Consider the following 25,262-nt stretch of genomic DNA (forward strand, 5'->3'; position numbering starts at 1 on the left):
ATAACTGTATTTTTATATATTTGTCTTGTTTAATAAAGTTATCATTTACTAACTAAATTATTTTATTCTTTTTATAATGAAATCGCTACATTATTATAACATATGCATTGGAAAATGATAGAGATCTTTATTGAAAAAAGAAAATAAAGTGACAAAACATATATTGTACATCTGATTGGCCATTTATGATCATGTGATAGAATGACATATTAAAAACTTGATTGACAGCTGTTCTGGCGAATAACTATCTTCCTCTTTGAATCCCTATGAAGGAGGGATAAGTGTGCTCTTATAACAGCATTCACATTAAGAGACGTGTCCTCCACCTCTGAAGAAGCGTTGCAAAACGTACGTCAGGGGTGCAATACTGGGAGTACTTATTTCTCCTTTTTAACCTGCTTGAGCTTAGCCTGATTATTATAATCATAACCAGCCTGTTTGCTATGGTCTCTTTGCAATATTAGACAGTGGTAAATGTAATTGAGATCCCGGATTGAAGGAGCTTAGTCTAAAATCAGGGTTGTTTCTAAGCTTGATAACTCCAGATAGGAATATATAGAGAACCTTGCTAACAACCTTTGACATGTATCCACAATGATTTAATGCTTGTAACATATAGATATATGAATATTGAACAGAGAAGCTATTGCTACTTTAATTATACAGGCTATCTCAATGTGTTTTTGAATTGTCTTTAAATGTTAATGCAAATGTGAAAGGATTGCATTTCATTATTTTAATCGATAATATCCTATTAAAAGTTATATTTTAAATGATTCTGTTTATATTACCTGCATAACAATGATTTAGTTTGTGTATAAACTTACTTTCAGTTGTATCTTTCAACTAAGTGTATCTGAATAAAGTAAACTGTTTTGTGACCAGACCTTTAGGTCAGTGTTTTTCAACCAGTGTGCCGTGGCACACTAGTGTGCCGTGAGAGATCCTCAGGTGTGCCGTGGCAGACTGACAACAGTGCAGGGGTGTCCCTCTTTAAAAATTTTAAATATTGGGATGTATGTGACAGGCTCATCAGGCATCATTTACAACCATGACATTGACATTCATTCACAGACAAACATTATGATTGTTTGTGAATTAATGTCAATATGTCATGTATAGTTTGTAGGAGGCATGGCATGACAGCACAGTACAGTGTGTATATATATATATATATATATATATATATACACACTGTACTGTGTTAGGCTACAATGTGTTATTTTGTAAAATGTTGGGTTATTATAGGTATAGTCTAGTGAGCATGATATATTAGTTATACATTTTTGTTTACAGCGCTGCAGAATCTGTTGGCGCTCTACAAATACCTGATAATAATAATAATAATACATTTGTGGATATAGATAGATAGAGAGAGAGAGAGAGAGAGAGAGAGAGGGGGGGGGGCTGTTGAATCCCCATATCTTCAAAAAAATAATAATATGATCAGTAATGAAATATAACAAGTTAGGACTAGATTACAAGTGGCAGACTAAAGTTAGAGTGGGCTGTGATTGCGCAAGTATTACAAGTCGAAAGTAAAGGATGCGTTTGTGCTCAAACATAAGTTGTATTACCAAGTTAGCATGACTGAAGACCTAGGGTTCCATGTTTGAAGTTCCAATATGTGCTTCAGATCCCTGTTGTAAAGTATAAGGGGTAAAAAATGTGCACCAAACATAACATAAGTACATTAAAATAAAGTGTTACACTCATATATACAGTTTCTGATTAAATATATATATATATATATATATATATATATATATATATATATATACTGTATATATATATATATATATTAATAAAAAATATAAGGGTTAAAAGGTATGTGATATATGACAATGTGTTTGAGTGGAAAGAGTTATAATGTATAATGTATACAGTCCTGGAGATTGTAAAAATGTTTGGACAGATAAGGAATATGCCTGGAAATAAGGGAGGGTTGGCAACCCTAATATAGATGTTTCTAATTTGTTGGTATATTTAATTACTAATGTTTACAAGCATTGTTTTCTTCCAATTGTATTTAGTTAGATATATGCATTATTTTGGCATTCATTATTTATTAGTGAAACAAATACTGAAAATGGTTTTACAGAATTTGGCTAATTTCAGCACTTTATTAAAATAGACATGCAACACATAAATATCTGTGTAAATACAAATATTTGTGAATTTAACCTTTTCTCTATTAAACCCGTGGCCAAAATGGCCTTAATGCCATAGACCATGGCTATTTTTAGCATTTGTTTCACTGACAAATAATGCACATATTGAAATGAAATGAGGTTAGTATAAAGTGAAATGAAGAACAACCACAATCCCATTGATTCCTTGTTCAGAGGAGGATTGCCTGGTATTTCGGGCTGGATTGACTTTGTTCGGCGGGATCAGGCTGATTTACTTCAGGGAAGTTTTCCTCTGTAAAAAGATCAATTGGGCTAAAAGAGGCTGCTCCTAGGTTTTAAATTGCCATAGAAGAAGCTACTGAGCTGTTGTTCGTTCCTTGCTGAGCACTTCTCTATCTGTATGTATAGTCCCATTGGCATATCCATTACTGAAATACTTTTTGGGGGATTTATTGAAGTGTGGTGTCTTCTAGACCATGGTTCTCCCTCTGTCATGACAGTGGGTTACAGACATATCATACCATCACTTGCAAATCTGTCTGGGCATGCCTCTTAGGGGAGTGTGCCTCTACAGCTGTCTTTTTACTGTAGCACAAGATCCCATGTATGAGGTTTATTGATGGTGCAGCTTCAGAATTGTTGACAGGTTGTTGATTCATGGACCAGATTGCCAATAAATGCAGTAAATTAATTAAAATTATATATAGGGCTATCCTGATAATTCATTAATCTTCCTTTAGAAATATGGGCAGCCTAAGGTATTTTATATTTCACTTCAGTAAGTATTAGCAAATATAAGTTAAATAAATTCTAAATGTGCAAATTTTCATATTCGGCATTCGTTTCCTAAACAAATGACACATTTTGCTGCAGGCAGCAGCATTCAGCATTTGCCTATTTTTGGCACCGGATTTATTTGGGTAATAGTGCAAAACAAAGATCTGTGCAAATCCAAATCTTTGTGTGTTGCACTATTACATGAAAATAGCCGAATACCACTGCTTGAGGCCATATTTGGCATTAGTTTAGAAAAGGAATTGTAAATATAAAAATGTAAACTTGTCAATAAAACACTATTTATCAACTGTTAGCTATTGCACTAATGAAATATAAAATGTGGTTAATTGAATTAAAGCTGGATAATCCATTTTAATCTTAATAAATTGTGCGATAATTTCTAGTGCTATTATTCAAATTATGTTGTGATATAGTAACTAAATTTGCTTCTATTTTTTTTTATTTTTTTTAAATCAGGTCTTTATTTGCAAAGCCTTCTAATATAATTCCAGAGGAATTAGATTTTAGTACCTTGATCTCTTAGAAACATTTACTTGGTTTTGTTTATGAGCTGAATGTTTCTCTCACTAAAGAGAATGTGTCCGTAAATTTGAAATGACACTTCTTTAAATGAACATTAAAGTATTGTGGTTTCTATGTTCACAGTATATATCAGCAATTAAAGGGATAGTAAACCCAATTTTTTTCTTTCATGATTCAGATAGAGCATGCAATTTTAAGCAACTTTTTAATTTACTCCTATTATCAATGTTTCTTCATTCTCTTGGTATCTTTATTTGAAAAGCAGAAATGTATGTTTAAGATCCAGCCCATATTTGGTTTAGAACCTGGGTTGCACTTGCTTATTGGTGGCTAAATGTAACTAACTACACAGCAATTGCAACCCAGGTGCTGAACCAAAAATAGGCCAGCTCTTAAACATACATTTCTGCGTTACAAATAAAGATACCAAAAGAAAGAAGAAAAATTGATAATAGGAGTAAATTAGCAAGTTGCTTACAATTGCATGCTCTATCATGAAAGAAAAAATGTGGGTTTACTATCCCTCTAAGGTTTGCACTGCAAGTGATTATCATGTATCTTTTATAATCATTTAAAACGATCATATTTTAGCAACATTTGCTGGGTTTTGCAAACTCAGAGAAGTCCAGAGACACATCCCTTGAGGTTGATTGGCATCTATTCTGTAGCCAATAAGAGACCCAATGTAAAAGAGCTCCTGTTCTATAAAGAAAATATTTTGTGCAGCAAGTTTGTTCTCTTGTTATTCTTTGTTGAAGAGATATCTAGATAGGTAGCACGCACTAGAGATGTGCATTCATTTTTGGATGAATGCACATTCGTCACGAAAATCAGATTTTAGTTTTGTTTTAACAAAAGAAAATGAAAAAATACTGATAAAAATCATCAGTAATCATTTGATTACTTTATTTTGTAAGGGGTTAATACCTTAGCATACTCTCCATGCTCTCCAGAGCACATTAAGGTAAGTAAACTAAATGAATACATGAATAGTGCAGCCACAAAATATTCGGGGAAATAAATTTCCCTGGATATTCAAAATTAAAATTGCATCCAAAACAAAAATTTCTTGGCTGCACTACATGACAGGAAATAGTGCTGCAACTAGTGCTCTTGCTAATGTATAACATTGTTGCAAAACTGCTGCTATATAGTACTACACACTCCTGAACTCTCTTTCCTGCTTTTTAACAAAGCATAACAAGAAAACAAAGAAAAAGTTAATTAAAATTGTATATTCTATCTGAATCTTGAAAGAACAATTTAGGGTTTTATGTCCTTAAGCATACTTAAATATGCATGACATGATCCTTCCTCTCCATGGGGAGTAGAACTAGTATAGCTTTCACACACATGCACACACTATACATATATATATATATTGTTTTAAGAAAAAAGAAAATATGTTAGACCGTTGGCCCACACTTGTTTCCCTGTTTCCAGCACCAGAGCATAAGGTCTATTATATCCTAACCATTTTAATAGTGATAGTAACAGCCACTAAATAGGGTTCCCTAAAGCCTCCTAAACAACTTAAACAACTCTATACTATTAAAATGTTACAAAATAAGATCGATACATTGATATACTAAGTGATTACTTTATTGCTACAAGAGATAACACAGATATTTATTGCAAATTACTAAACGTGGGCCCACTGTAGATTATCGGTATACCGAAAAAATTTCAGCTGACTGAGAAAAGAGTTCCTTAAAGGGTATTGATGTTTAAAGTCCCATACAGCTTGTCTGATAACTTATGCACCACCTTTACGTTACTTTGTTGCAATCTTCAGTGGGAGATTATGGCAAGGTATTTTAACACTCATGGGTATTTAACACTCACAGGTATTTATATTCCAACAATCACAGCTTTAGTTATATTGTAGGTATATGCAGAAAACTGAGTCATCACTTGTCTCAGACGCTCAACTTGTATTGCATGTAAACAACGCCTCACCAGGTAGGCTTGTAGTACTCCTCCCTGCTTATTATTTCAAGCAAGTTGTGAACGCAGCTTAATCTTATCCTGCGCTTACCTTGATTGCAGATCCTCAATGACTTTGCTTTCGTTCGTACTTACAAGACAGCTGTAGTCGGTAACTTCCGTTCCGTTCCGCTTCTATGGCGGTTTCCCATCCGTCAGTGTACCTGCTACTCAACCACTCCTGTGATTCAATATCTCCGGTTAGCAAAAAACATAGAGGGTACAGCTGTTACCCTCACAGAAACTGATTGCTTCTAGCTAGCGACGCGCGTTTCACCCTCATTGATGTGTCAAAGAACAGGGCTTCATCTGGCTTGTTTCTCATTCGTCAGTTACCTGACTTTTAAGCCGTACAATTTCTCCGCCCATACAGGTGAAATGAAAACGACACCTTAGTATATATTCATTCATATATCCAATCTTTTATTTGTTTTAGGAGTTATTTAAGTAAAAAATATACATTTTAGCATTCATAATCTTATACAATCTTGCAATCGTGTACATTTATAAGAAATATCAACTTATAATAAATCGGATTTTTCCAACAGATTATAAGAAATTTAATTAATCTTTAGAATGCTTTATAATCCTATATAATATTGTGAAAATATATAGGGAAATTAATCCTTATTATGGTATAAAGTTTTACAACTATTTCATAAAGTTGCTCAAAAAAGCTGTGTGTTTTGAGAAGAGCTGACCTCTCTGTTTCAGAAAATATTCACTTGCAGCTATACCTTCATTGTGAGGTATTGAGGAGTATAAAGATTCAACATCTATAGCTACTAGGAGGGAGCCAGCCCCTCTCAAAAGACATGCCATTTATAATTTTCAAAACTTCCTGGGTATCTTTCACATATGATGGCAGATCTAGTAATGATGGTCGTAAAACATAGTCTACATATTGGGATGCTTTTTAAAATAAAAGGGAAATTAACTGCAGAAGCGAAGGTATTATTTATTTAGTCTTTTGTAATTGCCCAATGTATTACGTTGGGAAAACCTATAGGGAGCTCAAGGAATGTATTAAAGAGCATAAAAGGGACATATCAAATGAAATCAAAACTAGTAGCGTAGCTAGACATTTTAAAAAATTCTATGAAAGCAATGAACACAAATTAAAGTTTTTGGGTCTAGAAAAGGTGGACCTGTCCATTAGAGGGGGTAACCTTGATAATTTACTCCTACAAAAGGAGTGTAGGTGGATATTTTACCTTAAATCTCTAAAACCATATGGGCTAACAGAAGAAATAAACTACGCTCCATTTCTATAATAATTGTATGAAAATAAATAAATGAAGGAATCTGTTAAAATTATCCCCAAATTATCATTAACTTATTAACATTTTGTATTTAAGTCTGTTGAAATTATGTTAAATGAAAGAATCGCATGCAACTTTATGAAATAGTTGTAAAACTTTATACCATAATAAGGATTAATTTCCCTATATATTTTCACAATATTATATAGGATTATAAAGCATGCCAAAGATTAATTAAATTTCTTATGATCTGTTGGAAAAATCTGATTTATTATAAGTTGATATTTCTTATAAATGTACACGATTGCAAGATTGTATAAGATTATAAATGCTAAAATTTATATTTTTGAATTAAATAACTCCTAAAACAAATAGAAGATTGGATATATGAATGAATATATTCTAAGGTGTCGTTTTCATTTCACCTGTATGGGCGGAGAAATTGTACGGCTTAAAAGTCAGGTAACTGACGAATGAGAAACAAGCCAGATGAAGCCCTGTTCTTTGACACATCAATGAGGGTGAAACGCGCGTCGCTAGCTAGAAGCATTCAGTTTCTGTGAGGGTAACAGCTGTACCCTCTATGTTGTTTGCTAACCGGAGATATTGAATCACAGGAGTGGTTGAGTAGCAGGTACACTGATGGGAAACCGCCATAGAAGCGGAACAGAACGGAGGTTACCGACTACAGCTGTCTTGTAAGTAGGAATGAAAGCAAAGTCATTGAGGATCTGCAATCAAGGTAAGCGCAGGATAAGATTAAGCGGCGTTCACAACTTGCTTGAAATAATAAGCAGGGAGGAGTACTACAAGCCTACCTGGTGAGGCGTTGTTTGCATGCAATACAAGTTGAGCATTTGAGACAAGTGATAATGACTCAGTTTTCTGCATATACCTACAATATAACTAAAGCTGTGACTGTTGGAATATAAATACCTGTGAGTGTTAAATACCCGTGAGTGTTAAAGTACCTTGCCATAATCTCCCACTGAAGATTGCAACAAAGTAACGTAAATGTGGTGCATAAGTTATCAGACAAGCTGTATGGGACTTTAAACATCAATACCCTTTAAGGAACTCTTTTCTCAGTCAGCTGAAATTTTTTCGGTATACCGATAATCTACAGTGGGCCCACGTTTAGTAATTTGCAATAAATGTCTGTGTTATCTCTTGTAGCAATAAAGTAATCACTTAGTATATCAATGTATCAATCTTATTTTGTAACATTGTAATAGTATAGAATTGTTTAAGTTGTTTAGGAGGCTTTAGGGAACCCTATTTAGTGGCTGTTACTATCACTGTTAAAATGGTTAGGATATAATAGACCTTATGCTCTGGTGCTGGAAACAGGGAAACAAGTGTGGGCCAACGGTCTAACATATTTTCTTTTTTCTTAAAACAATTCATGCTTTCTTTTCCCCCCGAGCACAATTTTTCCTGATAAATACTAAATAATCAGGGGATTTAAATTGAGCGGGTCACAGATATATGAGTAGTGCAATTAGTTGTTATCTTAAAACTATGTATATATATATATATATATATATATATATATATATATATATTTGCAGCAATGATGGAGACCGCACTCATAGGACTTATAAACATTCACCTTAGTGATATTTAATAGTGTAACGTTACGCTATTAAATATCACTAAGGTGAATGTTTATAAGTCCTATGAGTGCGGTCTCCATCATTGCTGCAAGTGTATTTATTTATATGCACCGCACCTAGGCAGACGACTTAAACAAACGTGAGTGCTTGGTGACAAACATTTGGATATATATATATATATATATGTATATACAAATCTTTAGAAGCACTCTCTCACAAACAAAAAAACTACATTGGACCAGAGTGCAATCTTAAATATTAACAATAAATCCAACTGGATGCACACTCTAGGCTCCATGTACGAAGCAGCGAGAGCTGCCTTTTACACCCTACACCACCTCTGAAGTGGCGAGGGAAAATCACAGAGAGCTCGCTCACTCTCGGGGATTGACAGCCCCTTCAGTCACGCGATTGGTCGCAAGGAGTGTGTAATGATACCTACAGACCAGCAGACAAACAGATGCGCTGCCATTATGTAACAAAGGCGGTGGCGGACAGCTTCGCAAGTTGAGAAGTTGTCCGCCCGATGGTGAATATTTTCAAGACTTACTTCAGACAAAAACTTTCACAATAAAGATTGTGATGTTGTAAATATAGAGTAAATCTAGAGAGTTCATTCTGTATTTATTATATATATATATATATATATATATATATATATATATATATATATATATATATAGAGAGAGAGAGAGAGAGAGAGAGAGAGAGAGAGAGAGAGAGAGAGAGTAAAATAGGAAATGAATAATGAATATTTTTGTTGCATATTTAAAATGGGATGCAGTTTTTGTTTTTATGCTTGTGAAGGTAGTGTTCTGCCCCACCAATAAAAGAGTTCTCTTTATCAGCAGGCTATCCCTAGGCAATAATTTGTGCACAAATATGTATTTCCTGTTAGCTTCAATATCAGTATTAACTTATTTTCATTTTTTTTTTTTCATGCAAAAAAATATTTTAATGTTTAATTGCTGTTTGATCATGAACACTAGAGAACATTTTTTTTAGGTTAATTTATCTTTACATTTTTTTTGTTTCAGTTTGTTGCCCAGCCAAATTGCCAGCAGTTGCTTGCTTCTCGTTGGTATGATGAATTCCCTGGTTGGAGAAGACGCCACTGGGCAGTAAAGATGCTGACATGTGTGATAGTAGGACTTCTTTTTCCGGTCTTCTCTATACTCTACCTGGTAGCTCCTAAAAGCACCTTGGGATTATTTATCAGGAAGCCATTCATCAAATTCATCTGCCATACAGCATCATATTTGACTTTTCTATTCCTCCTTCTGCTTGCTTCACAACTTCCTATCAAAAAAGAGCTTCAAGGACCTCCGCCAACTTGTGTCGAGTGGATGATATTACCGTGGGTTTTGGGTAAATGCATTACTAAAAAATATACAGTGATTCAGATTAAATGCATCTGTTTTAGTTACTATAAGACAAGTACATATTATTTGCATTGTTTACTTGATTATTGCAGAACTATTTATTGAAAAAAATAGAAATTAGTTTGCATTCTAAACAGTTTATAAATAAAGCATTCCATGATGACTGATAGAATATAGAGTTCAGACAAAAAATAGATTACAATAAAACACCCAATCTGTGCTGATCACCCCTGTAGCCAATGGGGCATATCTATCAAGATTGATGGCCCGTGTTTCTGGCGAGTCTTCAGACTCGCCAAAAATGCAAGTTATGGAGCAGCGGTCTGAAGACCGCTGCTCCATAACCTGTCCGCCTGCTCTAATGAGGCAGACAGAAATTGCCACAATCACAAGAGCTGCTGGTGCAATGCTGAATACGGAATTCAGCGAGGTCCGCACTGTCGGATCAGGTCCGCCAGACCGTTGATAAATAGGCCTCAATGTGTTCATTAGTTATACAAAACATACTGCAATTGTAAGAGATTACATTAAGGGGGATATTTATCAAAGCGTCAACTGAAAATACGCTTGAATCCTGTATCACATTTGTCGTGAGATTGATCCGCCGTAGTTATCAAAACGTCAAGATCATCAAATGTTGAAATTTGTGACGTAATATACGCTCCTGCAATCTCAATCCGATGCAGATTGATGCTATGTTATTGCTCCACATTTGGTGCACTAGTAGATATAGGGATAAAAATGAAAAATACTTTGCTACTTATGGATTATATTACAACTTTGCCTCTCATTACAAAGCAAGGGGATAATATTATTTCTCCAAATTTGTTGCAAAGTTTTGCCCCAAACCTGTCGCACTAATAGATATAAAAATAAAAATGAAATAAATACACAACATAATATAGCTAACTTACTTTTTATTTTTTGGGAAAAATCTATGTGCACCATGTTTAAGCCATATAATACAAGTCACACTCTCCACTTCACACCAATTTTGACGCAACACTTTTCGCACCAATTATGACACAAACTCCTAAACAACCCACACACTAGTGAATTTTTCAACCACTTTTGATTGGAATATGCATAATCACATGATTTATGACATCAGTCAATCTGATTCAAATATACATTTTAAACTATCACTAACTAATCAAATTGCTCGATACTTGTGTCATTGATCACTCATCAGAACTTGTAAGTGCCATTTGTTACATTGTGTTTTATACTTTGAAAGTATGTATATCTGAAATTAGTATTAAAGATAAACATTGATGCTGATATTAGGAAGCACAGTGTAATATTTTAGACAATGATTTTAAAATTCGAATTGATGTTTGATTCAATATAATCTTAAGCTGATAGCTCAAAGGGATAGCCCACATATAATTAAACTGTCATGATTCAGATACAGCAGAAATTAAAATCACCTCTTTACTGTCGTGCTATTTTCAGTATATTGCTGCCTTCTCTTGAATTTCTTTTTCAGTAAGAAATGTCATCTTTTATGCCAGCCCATTTTATAACACCTGTGTAGGGGTGGTTTTTAAAACTAGATGGCAACCAGGAGGGGTTATACAGATAGAGAGAGAAAACTGGCCCAGCTCTTAAAAAATCCTTTGACTTCAAATAAATACATATGATACCCTGATGACTAGAGATGGGCGAATGTGTTTATATCCAAATTCAAATGTTAGAACGAATGTTATTGTAGAAATTCGATTTACATAATAGAATGTTGATAAGAACGAATATTCTTAAAAATTCGATTTTTGAATGTTATTTACAGTTTTCGAATGTCACATTCGAATTCGAATGTGACATTCGAATATCACATTCGAATTAGAATATTACATTTATAAAACACAATTGTAGACTAAAAACACTATTTCGAATGTCACATTCAAATCGAATATCACATTCGAATCGAATGTCACATTCGAATTCGAATATTACATTTATAAAACACAGTCGGCTAGATTTAGAGTTTTGTCGGTAATGACCCGCGAATCTAACGCTGGCTTTTTTTCGCCCGCACCTTTTAAATACCGCTGGTATTTAGAGTTCATAGAAGGGCTGCGTTAGGCTCCAAAAAGGGAGCGTAGAGCATAATTTACCGCCACTGCAACTCTCAATACCAGCGGTGCTTACGGACGTGGCCAGCTTCAAAAACGTGCTCGTGCACGATTCCCCCATAGAGAACAATGGGGCAGTTTGTGCTGAAAAAAAACCTAACACCTGCAAAAAAGCAGCGTTCAGCTCCTAACGCAGCCCCATTGTTTCCTATGGGGAAACACTTCCTAAGTCTGCACCTAACACCCTAACATGTACCCCGAGTCTAAACACCCCTAGCCTTACACTTATTAACCCCTAATCTTCCACCCCCGCTATCGCTGACCCATGTATATATTTTTTAACCCCTAATCTGCCGCTCCGTACACAGCCGCAACCTACGTTATCCCTATGTACCCCTAATCTGCTGCCCCTAACACCGCCGACCCCTATATTATATTTATTAACCCCTAATCTACCGTCCCCAACGTCGCCTCCACCTACCTACAATTATTAACCCCTAATCTGCCGACCGGACCTCACTGCTACTATAATAAATGTATTAACCCCTAATCCGCCTCACTCCCGCCTCAATAACCCTATAATAAATAGTATTAACCCCTAATCTGCCCTCCCTAACATCGCCGACACCTAACTTCAAGTATTAACCCCTAATCTGCCGACCGGACCTCACCGCTACTCTAATAAATTTATTAACCCCTAAAGCTAAGTCTAACTTTAACCCTAACACCCCCCTAAGTTAAATATAATTTAAATCTAACGAAATAAATTAACTCTTATTAAATAAATTATTCCTATTTAAAGCTAAATACTTACCTGTAAAATAAACCCTAATATAGCTACAATATAAATTATAATTATATTGTAGCTATTTTAGGATTAATATTTATTTTACAGGCAACTTTGTAATTATTTTAACCAGGTACAATAGCTATTAAATAGTTAATAACTATTTAATAGTTACCTAGTTAAAATAATTACAAAATTAACTGTAAAATAAATCCTAACCTAAGTTACAATTAAACCTAACACTACACTATCAATAAATTAATTAAATACAATACCTACAAATAAATACAATTAAATAAACTAACTAAAGTACAAAGTTACGATCAGCCAATAGAATGCGAGCTCAATCTGATTGTTTGATTGGATCAGCCAATCGGATTGAACTTGAATCTGATTGGCTGATTCCATCAGCCAATCAGAATTTTCCTACCTTAATTCCGATTGGCTGATAGAATCCTATCAAAAGAGCAGTTTTCTTTGGGGCATGCCCCACAAAAGGCCCTTTTAAGGGCTGGTAAGGTAAAAGAGCTTTGAACTTTTGTAATTTAGAATAGGGTAGGGCATTTTTTTATTTTGGGGGGCTTTGTTATTTTATTAGGGGGCTTAGAGTAGGTGTAATTAGTTTAAAATTGTTGTAATATTTTTCTAATATTTGTAAATATTTTTTTATTTTTTGTAACTTAGTTCTTTTTTATTTTTTGTACTTTAGTAGTTTATTTAATTGTATTTATTTGTAGTTATTGTATTTAATTAATTTATTGATATTGTAGTGTTAGGTTTAATTGTAGGTAATTGTAGGTATTTTATTTAATTAATTTATTGATAGTGTAGTGTTAGGTTTAATTGTAACTTAGGTTAGGATTTATTTTACAGGTAATTTTGTAATTATTTTAACTAGATAGCTATTAAATAGTTATTAACTATTTAATAGCTATTGTACCAGGTTAAAATAATTACAAAGTTGCCTGTAAAATAAATATTAATCCTAAAATAGCTACAATATAATTATAATTTATATTGTAGCTATATTAGGGTTTATTTTACAGGTAAGTATTTAGCTTTAAGACCCTGAAGCACCTCTGTTTGTCACATACCCACAGCAGACTGACCACAGAAGACACCTGACCTGATGCATCTCTGTTAGCCATTTAACAAAATCAGACACCTGACCTGATGCATCTCTGTTAGTCACATACCCATATCAGATTCCTAAATTTCTGCAACTTTGTTAGACACATACCAACATCAGTGGATTCATCAGGGGGGCTCTAGCCTCCCAACTAGCCCCCCCCCCCCAATTGAGATCACCACTCAGTTTCCCACCAGGCTTCCTCCCGCTCTACTGGCCTCACACATTTCCACCCTTTTGAAAGCCCGGTCCTTCTCCTCTTGTCACTGCATCATTCACAAAACACAGGTGGGTCTCTGGTAAATGCCCCCCCAATAATTAATCCCTAGAGACACCACTGACCCACAGCAGATTCCTGACTTTGCAGTACCCCTGGTAGCGACATAACCAGAGCAGACTGCTGGTCCTGCAGCATACCCACAATTGACTCCTATTTCTGTCTCTGAAGCCCTTATGTCAACCACATACCTACAATAGACTGCTACGCCTTGCAAACACTCCTTTAGTCACAGACCCCTTCCTTAATGATCTTTCACTGTATCCTGTCCTGTGCTTCACTTTTACCTAGAATGTGGCCCTTCATTAAATTGGAGGGTAAAGAACTAGACTGCATTTTTGGCAGCCAATAAAAAATGTGACAATGGAAGTGATATTGCATATAGAAGAGAGACAAGAACAGTGACCTGGAGTAATAGGGGACTAAGTTAGAGACCAGAAGACTGGTGCTTTATTGGGCATGCTTCTAGATAAACTGAAGTAAATTGAGTACTATAGTAGCATCCCATTTTTAGAAAAAGTACTGAGCTACGTAACTGCAGATGGATGTTTTTTGAGAATGTAAATTAATTGATAATTGCTTTTTTGTTTAAAAAAAAATATTTACATATTTCCTTTGAAGTCATTATGTCCTCTATGGTACAATGTAAATATCTAGTATATTTCAAAATTGATGTGCACGCTTGAAGCGTTCATATTCTGAGCAAATGTTTGTGTCAGAGTCAAACAAGCAGACAAATGTAAATTTTAAACATAATGACAGGAAAAGAAATGTGGATGTTGCTGTAGTGATGCAATTTTAATCATTTCCTTACTGTGCATTCTAGATATGGCAAAATGAAATGTCTATGCATGCAAAGATCTATCATCTATCTATTTATCTATCTATCTATCTATCTATCTATCTGCAGTTTTCCCACAATTTAATCAGCAGCATTCCCTGATATTTAAAATAATTGAAATTGGCTTGGAGGCCCTTTGAACAACATTATGTTTCATTTAACTGAGCAACTATTCATGGAGATATGAACATAATGATGATCCAATGGGACTACACACCCATCATTGTCCTATTTATGGCTAATACACTCATGTATTTGAGAATTAAAGCAGCAGTCTCATAAATCCTTAAGAAATACTTTGTAGATTATCATAATATTTGTATGGGTTTCCTTAGCTATGAATCATTGAGGTGTGAGTTTTAAATTTGTCTTACACAATCAATATAATGAATATAAATTCATTTAAAATGTCATTTTTTACATTAGTGATGGTACTCAACAGATGGTTTACAGCAGTCTTCATTTACAATGAGAATGCTAGCAGCAACACCAGAGTTACCAGTTTGAAATAAGAATTTGTAACTAGACTAAGGGAAAAAAGTGATATACTGGTGTGAAGTATGAGCAATGTATCCTTTTATAGAGAGCATCCATTATGTCATTAGAACATTTTTAGGATACTAGATCAAATTCTGTGGGCTAGATTACAAGTGGCAAGCTATTGTTTGCGCATGTCACTATAAGCAATATCGCGACCACGCTAACTTGACCGTATATTACAAGATGAAAGTAAACTTGTTAGCTTGAACGAAAACTAAGATATACCTTATCTGATAAAATGTATTCATATAAATATGAATAACATTTTTTATAAGGGTTAAAAGGTGCATGGTATATGAAAAGGTATTTGAATGGAAAGGGCTATATTTTATATATATATATATATATATATATATATATATATATATATATATATATATATATATATATATATATATATATATATATATATATATACATACACACACACACAGTATCTCACAAAAGTGAGTATACCCCTCACATTTTTGTAAATATTTTATTATATATTTTCATGTGACAACACTGAAGAAATGAAACTTTGCTACAATGTAAAGTAGTGAGTGTGCAGCCTGTATAACAGTGTAAATTTGCTGTCCCCCCAAAATAACTAAACACACAGCCATTAATGGCTAAACAGTTGGCAAAAAAGTGAGTACACCCCTAAGTTGAAATGTCCAAATTGGGCCAAAAGTGTCAATATTTTGAGTGGCCACCATTATTTTCCAGCACTGCCTTAACTCTCTTGGGCATGTAGTTCACCAGAGCTTCACAGGTTGTCACTGGAGTCCTCTTCCACTCCTCCATGATGACATCACAGAACTGGTGGATGTTAGAGACCTTGCGCTCCCCTACCTTCTGTTTGAGGATGCCCCACAGATGCTCAATAGGGTTTAGTTCTGGAGACATGCTTGGCCAGTCCATCACCTTTATCTTCAGTTCAGCTTCTTTAGCAAGGCAGTGGTCATCTTGGAGATGTGTTTGGGGTCGTTATCATGTTGGAATACCGCCCTGCAGCCCAGTCTCTGAAGGGAGGGGATCATGCTTTGCTTCAGTATGTCACAGTACATGTTGGCATTCATGGTTCCCTCAATGAACTATAGCTCCCCAGTGCCGGCAACACTCATGCAGGCCCAGACCATGACATTCCCAACACAATGTTTGACTGTAGGCAAGACACACTTGTCTTTGTACTCCTCACCTGGTTGCCGCCACACATGCTTGACACCATCTGAACCAAATAAATTTATCTTGGTCTCATCGGATCACAGGACATGGTTCCAGTAATCCATGTCCTTAGTCTGCTTGTCTTCAGCAAACTGTTTGCAGGCTTTCTTGTGCATCATCTTTAGAAGAGGCTTCTTTCTGGGACAACAGCCATGCAGACCAATTTAATGCAGTGTGCGGCATATGGTCTAAGCACTGACAGGCTGACCCCCACCCCTTCAACCTCTGCAGCAATGCTGGCAGCACTCATACGTCTATTTCCCAAAGACAACCTCTGGATATGATGCGGAGCATGTGCACTCAACTTCTTTGGTCGACCATGGCAAGGCCTGTTCTGAGTGTAACCTGTCCTGTGAAACCGCTGCATGGTCTTGCCCACCGTGCTGCAGCTCAGTTTCAGGGTCTTGTCAATCTTCATATAGCCTAGGCCATCTTTATGTAGAGCAACAATTCTTTTTTTCAGATTCTCAGGGAGTTCTTTGCCATGAGGTGCCATGTTGAACTTCCAGTGACCAGTATGAGAGAGTGTGAGAGCGATGACTTCAAATTTAACACACCTGCTCCCCATTCACACCTGAGACCTTGTAACACTAGCGAGTCACATGACACCGGGGAGGGAAAATGGCTAATTGGGCCCAATTTGGACATTTCCACTAAGGGGTGTACTCACTTTTGTTGCCAGTGGTTTAGACATTAATGGCTACGTGTTGAGTTATTTTGAGGGGACAGCAAATTTACTCTGTTATACAGCCTGTACACTCACTATTTTACATTGTAGCAAAGTGTAATTTCTTCAGTGTTGTCACATGAAAAGATATAATAAAATATTTACAAAAATGTGAGGGGTGTACTCACTTTTGTGAGATACTGTGTATATATATATATATATATATATATATATAGATATATACAGTATATACACACACATATGTGTGTGGAAATGTATTTCTATATATATGTATATTTGTGTATATATATATATATATATATATATATATATATACACACATACATACATACTTTGGAGCCCTTTCCACTCAAATAACTTAAACCATGAAAAATATATTTATTTTTTATATATTAGTACAAGTGTGGTGGTCCCATAACCGGGACTCAAGGAGCACTAATGGAACCACAAGTAGTGCTGTTAGTATGAAAACTGGTGGGGTGTATAAAACTAGGTAATATAGATAGTAAATATATATAATACTCCTGTACGGTGGGGTGATTTGAAAAAAATAATACAACCCCAATACAGAAAAAGTTAACACTATATTGAAAAAACATTATTAACACATTATTTGATGTTTTACTTTGTGAATTGAATGTATTTTTTAAAATATACACTCATTTTAAATCTGATGACTGCAACACATTCCAAAAAGTTGGGACAGGGGCAATTTAGAACTAATAGCGATGTGACAAGTTGATATAAGAATTTGATATGAAACAGGTGAGACAATCGTGTAATCATAGTATATAAAGAGCCTCCAAAAAAGGCTTAGTCCTTCAAGAGCAAGGATGGGTCGATGCTCGCCAATCTGCCAACAGATGTGTCAGCAAATAATCCAACACTTTGAGGACAACATGCCCCCCCAAAATATCAGTAGGATTTTGGGCATTTCACCTTCTGCTGTGCACAATATAATTAAAAGATTCAAGGAATCCGGTCAAATCTCGGTGCGTAAAAGGCAAGGCCGAAAACAATTTCTGAATGCATGTGATTTTCAATCCCTCAGATGTCCCTACCTCAAAAACCTGCTATTAGTCTGTAATGGATATCCTGACATGGGCTCTGGAATGCTTTGGTAAACCTTTGTCAGTCAACACCAATCGCTATTGCATCCATAGATGCCAGTTAATGCTTTACTATGCAAAGCAGAAGCCCTACATCAACACGGTCCAGAAGCGCCGCTGACTTCTCTGGGCTCGGTCATATCTGAGATGGACGGTAGCACAGTGAAATTGTGTTTTGTGGTTCATCAAGTTAACATTTCACATAGTTTTTGAAAAAAAAACAGCCGTCGTGTTCTCTGGGCCAAAGAGGAAAAGGACCATTCAAGCTGTTTTAAGCATCAGGTCCAAAATCCAGAATTTGTCATGGTATGGGGGTGAGTCAGTACCCATGGCATGGGTAACTTGCACATCTGTGAGGGCATCATTAATGCAGATATGCAAGATATGCATACACTTTGGAGCAAACTATGTTGCCATCCAGATGTCTTTTCCAGGGAGTCCCTGCATTTTCCAGCAGGACAACACCAAACCACATTCTGTCTGGATTACAAGCACATGATTGCATTTACAAAAAGTGCAGGTGCTAGCATGACCTGCCTGCAGTCCTGAACTGTCTCTGATTGAGAATTATTATTATGAAGCCCAAAATAAGGCAACAAAGGCCCTGTACAGTTGCGCAGACATGCATAATGGATGAATAGGGGGAAATTCACGCCTAGATTATGAGTTTTGTCGGTAATGCTGTGCGGTGCTAAGGAGCAGTTTTCCCTCACCGCTCACCTTAACCGCAAAAAAGTGATCGTAGAGCAAAATTTTGCTCCACATCTCACCTCAATACCAGCGCTGCTTATGGTAGTGGTGAGCTGGCAAAACATGCTCATGCACGATTTCCCCATAGGAATCAATGGGGGAGAGCCGACTGAAAAAACCCTTGCAAAAAAGCAGCGTTCAGCTCCTAACGCAGCCCCATTGATTCCTATGGGGAAATACATTTTATGTCTACACCTAACACCCTAACATGAGCCCCGAGTCTAAACACCCCTAATCTTACACTTATTAACCCCTAATCTGCTGCCCCCGACATCGCCGCAACCTACATTATATTATTAACCCCTAATCTGCCGCTCCAGACACCGCCGCCACCTACATTATACTTATGAAACCCTAATCTGCTGCCCCTGACATTGCCGCAACCTACATTATATTATTAACCCAAAATCAGCCGCTCCAGACACCGCCGCCACCTACATTATACTTATTAACCCCTAATCTGCCGCCATCAACGTCGCCGCCACTATATTAAAGTTATTGACCCCTAAATCTAAGTCTAACCCTAACACCCCTCTAACAAATATAATTTAAATAAATCTAAATAAAATAACTATCATTAACTAAATTATTCCTATTTAAAACTAAATACTTACCTATAAAATAAACCCTAAGATAGCTACAATATAACTAATAGTTACATTGTAGCTATCTTATGGTTTATTTTTATTTTACAGGCAACTTTGTATTTATTTTAAATAGGTACAATAGTTATTAAATAGTTATTAACTATTTAATAGCTACCTAGTTAAAATAAATTCAAATTTACTTGTAAAATAAATCCTAACCTAAGTTATAATTACACCTAACACTACACTATAATTAAATTAATTACCTAAACTAAATACAATTAAATACAATTTTAAAAAAATATCTAAAGTACGAAAAAAACAAACACTAAATTACAGAAAATAATAAAATAATTACAATTTTTTTAAACTAATTACACCTACTCTAATCCCCCTAATAAAATAAAAAAGCCCCCCAAAATAATAAAAAGCCCTACCCTATACTAAATTACAAATAGCCCTTAAAAGGGCCTTTTGCGGGGCATTGCCCCGAAGTAATCAGCTCTTTTACCTGTGAAAAAAAGTACAATACCCCTCCAACATTAAAACCCACCACCCACACACCCAACCCTACTCTAAAACCCACCCAATACCCCCTTAATAAAACCTAACACTAACCCCTTGAAGATCACCCTACCTTGAGAAGTCTTCACCCAGCCGGGCCGAAGTCCTCAAGGAAGCCGGGCGAAGTGGTCCTCCAGACGGGCAGAAGTCCTCATCCAAGCTGGCCAGAAGAGGTCCTCCAGATGGGCAGAAGTCTTCATCCAGGCGGCATCTTCTATCTTCATCCATCCGGCGTGGAGCAGGTCCATCTTCAAGACATCCGACGTGGAGCATCCTCTTCAAATGAAGTCCAACTGAAGAATGAAGGTTCCTTTAAATGACGTCATCCAAGATGGCGTCCCTTGAATTCCGATTGGCTGATAGAATTCTATCAGCCAATCGGAATTAAGGTAGAAAAAATTAGCCAATAGAATGCCAGCTCAATCCTATTGGCTGATTGAACTTCAATCGTATTGGCTGATTGCATCAGCCAATAGGATTTTTTCTACCTTAATTCCGATTGGCTGATAGAATTCTATCAGCCAATCGGAATTCAAGGGACGCCATCTTGAATGACATCATTTAAAGGAACCTTCATTCTTCAGTTGGACTTCATTTGAAGAGGATGCTCCGCGTCGGATGTCTTGAAAATGGACCCACTCCACGCCAGATGGATGAAGATGGAAAATGCGGCCTGGATGAAAACTTCTGTCCGTCTGGAGGACCACTTCGCCCGGCTTTGTTGAGGACTTCTGCCCGGCTGGTGAAGACTTCTCAAGGTAGGGTGATCTTCAAGGGGTTAGTGTTAGGTTTTATTAAGGGGGTATTGGGTGGGTTTTAGAGTAGGGTTGGGTGTGTGGGTGGTGGTTTTTAATGTTGGGGGATTATTGTACTTTTTTTAACAGAAAAAAGAGCTGATTACTTTGGGGCAATGCCCTGCAAAACCCCCTTTTTAGGGCTATTTGTAATTTAGTATAGGGTAGGGCTTTTTATTATTTTGGGGGGCTTTTTTATTTTATTAGTGGGATTAGATTAGGTGTAATTAGTTTAAAAATATTGTAATTATTTTATTATTTTCTGTAATTTAGTGGGGGGTTTCGTACTTTAGAAAATTGTATTTAATTGTATTTAATTGTAGTTAGTTTAGGGAATTAATTTAATTGTAGTGTAGTGTTAGGTGTAATTGTAACATAGGTTAGGTTTTATTTTACAGGTAAATTTGTCTTTATTTTAACTAAATAGCTATTAAATAGTTAATAACTATTTAATAACTATTGTACCTAGTTAAAATAAATACAAAGTTGCCTGTAAAATAAAAATAAATCCTAAACTAGCTACAATGTAACTATTACTTATATTGTAGCTACCTTAGGGTTTATTTTATAGGTAAGTATTTCGTTTTAAATAGGAATAATTTAAATAATGATAGTTATTTTATTTAGATTTATTTAAATTATATTTAAGTTAGGGGGTGTTAGGGTTTAACTTAGGTGTAGGGGTTAATAACTTTAATATAGTGGCAGCGATGTTGGGGGCGGCAGATTAGGGGTTAATAAGTGTAGGTAGGTTGCGGCGATGTTAGAGCAGGCAGATTAGGGGTTAATAATATTTAAGAAATGTTAATTGTATATCAGAAAGCGCCTAATTGAAGGCTATGGGAATTAGGTTTGGGAAATACCGTGTATATCTATATTCCAAATATGATTAATTCTCATATGTGTAGGAATGTATTCCGGAATACTGTATAGAAATATATACAATTTATTTCTTCATACAATTAATTAAAACATATAATAAAACATATAATAGAAACATACATTTAAAAACATGGATCCATGTGAAAGTGTGCAATTATAATAGATTACGATCTTGGTTCATGAAAGACAATAAATTAACATAATAGTTCCTAAATTATTCTCTTAAAATCTCTAAAAATTCTTACAAAATTCTTACAAGATTGTTTAAAACATATAATCCGTTGTAGTCCCTAACCGGTTAGGGTGATTTGATATTCTCAAAAACAGTTTTTAGTCTCTTATTTGGTGTAACTTCATTAATAAAAATGTGAGGCAAAAAAGGATTGTTTTGTTCTGGGGGCAGAAACATTAGTGAGAAGAAAAAACAGCATGATCATTCGACAAAATAAAGCTGTTATTCATTGCAAAATTCTTCACTGATATAAAGACTTGCTTACCACCCCATTAATTTGACTTGCACAGATTCTGCTGGTTCAATCCCCATTAACAATTTTCGGGTTTGATAAGGATAGAGTCTTTCATCACAGACCGAATACCTTAGAATCAATATATCAACAACAAACCATTTGTTAAGGAGAAGGAAGATTCACACCAACTATATTTTTTCACACCCACATAAATCACAGACTTATTATTTGATAAGGATTTGGATTTAATTCATCATTTATTCTTTTTTTCTCCATATTTTTTAACACATTTGGTATTTCACAACCACCAAAACCACCATTTTGGATTTAAAACACGGAAGAACTTTATGATTATTATATTAGTTTTTACTTTTTGATTTTTGATTTTTTTGATTTTATTTCTAATTCAAATATTGGACTTCACGATTTTAAAAGTTTTTTGGAATCTATTTTAGAATCTTTTTTCACATTTTTTCAAAACATTTTTTCATCACCATTACAACACTCAAAGAAATTTTGTGTTTCACACTTTTTTGCTTCACATTTTTTTGCCTCACATTTTTATTAATGAAGTTACACCAAATAAGAGACTAAAAACTGTTTTTGAGAATATCAAATCACCCTAACCGGTTAGGGACTACAACGGATTATATGTTTTAAACAATCTTGTAAGAATTTTGTAAGAATTTTTAGAGATTTTAAGAGAATAATTTAGGAACTATTATGTTAATTTATTGTCTTTCATGAACCAAGATCGTAATCTATTATAATTGCACACTTTCACATGGATCCATGTTTTTAAATGTATGTCTATTATATGTTTTATTATATGTTTTAATTAATTGTATGAAGAAATAAATTGTATATATTTCTATACAGTATTCCGGAATACATTCCTACACATATGAGAATTAATCATATTTGGAATATAGATATACACGGTATTTCCCAAACCTAATTCCCATAGCCTTCAATTAGGCGCTTTCTGATATACAATTAACATTTCTTAACCATTTTTTGGGGCAGCTAGGTACCCCATCTATCATTAAGCATCATTGGGATATTATGAGCGCTGAGAGATACTATTGATACAAGATGTTAATAATATTTAACTAGTGTTTGCGATGCGGGAGTGTGGCGGTTTAGGGGTTAATATATTTATTGTCCGGTTCGGCAGATTAGGGGTTAAACAATTTTTTTTTAGTGTTTGCGATGTTTGGGTGTTAGTGTACTTTTTAGCACTTTAATTAAGAGTTTTATGCTACGGCGTTAGCCCATAAAACTCTTAACTACTGACTTTTAAATGCGGTATCAGTCTTGCAGAAGAGGGTCTACCGCTATCTTTTTGCCAGACTCGTAATACTGGTATTATGCAAGTCCCATTGAAAATATAGGATACGATATTGACATAAGTGGATTTGCGGTATTTTCGAGTCTGACCAAAAAAGTGAGCGATACACCTGTACCTGCAAAACTCGAAATACCAGTGGTAGGAAAAAAGCAGTGTTGGGACCTCTCAACGCTGCTTTTTAAGGCTAAAGCAAGACTCGTAATCTATGTGTCAGTTTGCTAAACGTAACCAACTGGTGTCTTCAGTGCCCAAATGCTTAATAAGAAAAGGTGGTGTCGACTGTCCCAACTTTTTTGGAGTATGTTGCAGTCATCAGAATTTAAATGAGTGTATGTTTTTAAAAATACATTAAATTCACAAAGTAAAACATAAAAATAATTTGTTTTCAATATAGTACAGGGTGAATTAAATTTTAAAATTACTCTTTTTTTTGTTGCATTTTTCATACTGCCCAAACTTTTTCAGAATTGGGGTTGTACAATATAATTTAATATAATTTAGAGGCTGCTACAATACTAACCTCAGAGATACAAAATCACATTCATAGAAATTATGAAAAACAAGAAGGTTATGCAGAGTGCCTCCAAATATCTATATCATAACGTGTGTACTGCAGGTAAAAAAGTGCTCAAATCAGAGACATAATAATTCTTGATAGCAGAAGCTACAAAATATATATTCCAAAGAGTGCAGTAGTTCTACTCACAAGTGAAACCTCAATCCTATGAGGTATGATATAATGCAGAAGGGAGAATAAATTGTATTTCTTATGGTAGCTGCTTCAGGGTCTGTCGGTCTGTTGTAGGGTGTAGAACCTCCTTTATCTGGAAGCCTTGCCCCTCACCATGGTCCAAAGGATAAAACAGAGAAAAGTGTAATTTTATTTGATAGTAAAAACAAATATAGACAAATTCTGTAGGTCGCACTTACATTCCTAGCCCTCAATTAAATATAAGGTATAAGAAGCGTGTGGGTTAAGCATATGTTAACACTGGAGGAACGGTGGGGTAACAGTCTTGGAGGGGACTAAACAGAGGATTTCAGTGCAAACTTGAATTTAAAAAAGTTCAATATAAATGGTTGTTCCAATGTTATTTATTATATCTAAACAATTGGTGTGTAAATAAAAAACATATAAAAAAAACATATAAAAAGTACAAATACTATTGCCAGGGGCCCACCAAATGACCTTACTTGTTTTGAAGGAAGATCTACAGTATATATAGGTATAGGTATATATATTTAAAAAAACAAAACAGCTGATTTTTATATAAATATATATAAAGAATATTTTCTTCTATGTGAAGAACATTGGAATGTAAAATATGCATAAGTGCCTTTGGGTTTAGTGCTGTAGGTCTTATGCGCTGTCAAGTTAGCAAGCAAGTGATAAGTGTATTAAGTCTAGGGCTTTCACAACAACAGCTCTATTTCATGTAAAAAATCTAAGAACCCCCCTGATACACCTTTTAGCCTAGACAAGTCTTTTGACCTAGTCAAAGGATACTCCCATATAG

The 25,262-nt window shown here is 35.1% G+C and overlaps 1 protein-coding gene across 1 annotated transcript in view; it reads left to right on the forward strand.

Moving 5' to 3' along the window:
• Positions 1 to 25,262, forward strand: part of TRPC4 (transient receptor potential cation channel subfamily C member 4) — a 424,617-nt gene that overhangs the window by 197,682 nt on the left and 201,673 nt on the right. The window contains exon 3 of the mRNA XM_053708416.1: positions 9,354 to 9,684. Within this exon, the coding sequence (XP_053564391.1) occupies positions 9,354 to 9,684 (331 nt within the window). The remainder of the gene's footprint in view (positions 1 to 9,353; positions 9,685 to 25,262) is intronic.

Source organism: Bombina bombina, chromosome 3, assembly GCF_027579735.1.
Source record: "Bombina bombina isolate aBomBom1 chromosome 3, aBomBom1.pri, whole genome shotgun sequence".
Taxonomy (NCBI): domain Eukaryota; kingdom Metazoa; phylum Chordata; class Amphibia; order Anura; family Bombinatoridae; genus Bombina; species Bombina bombina.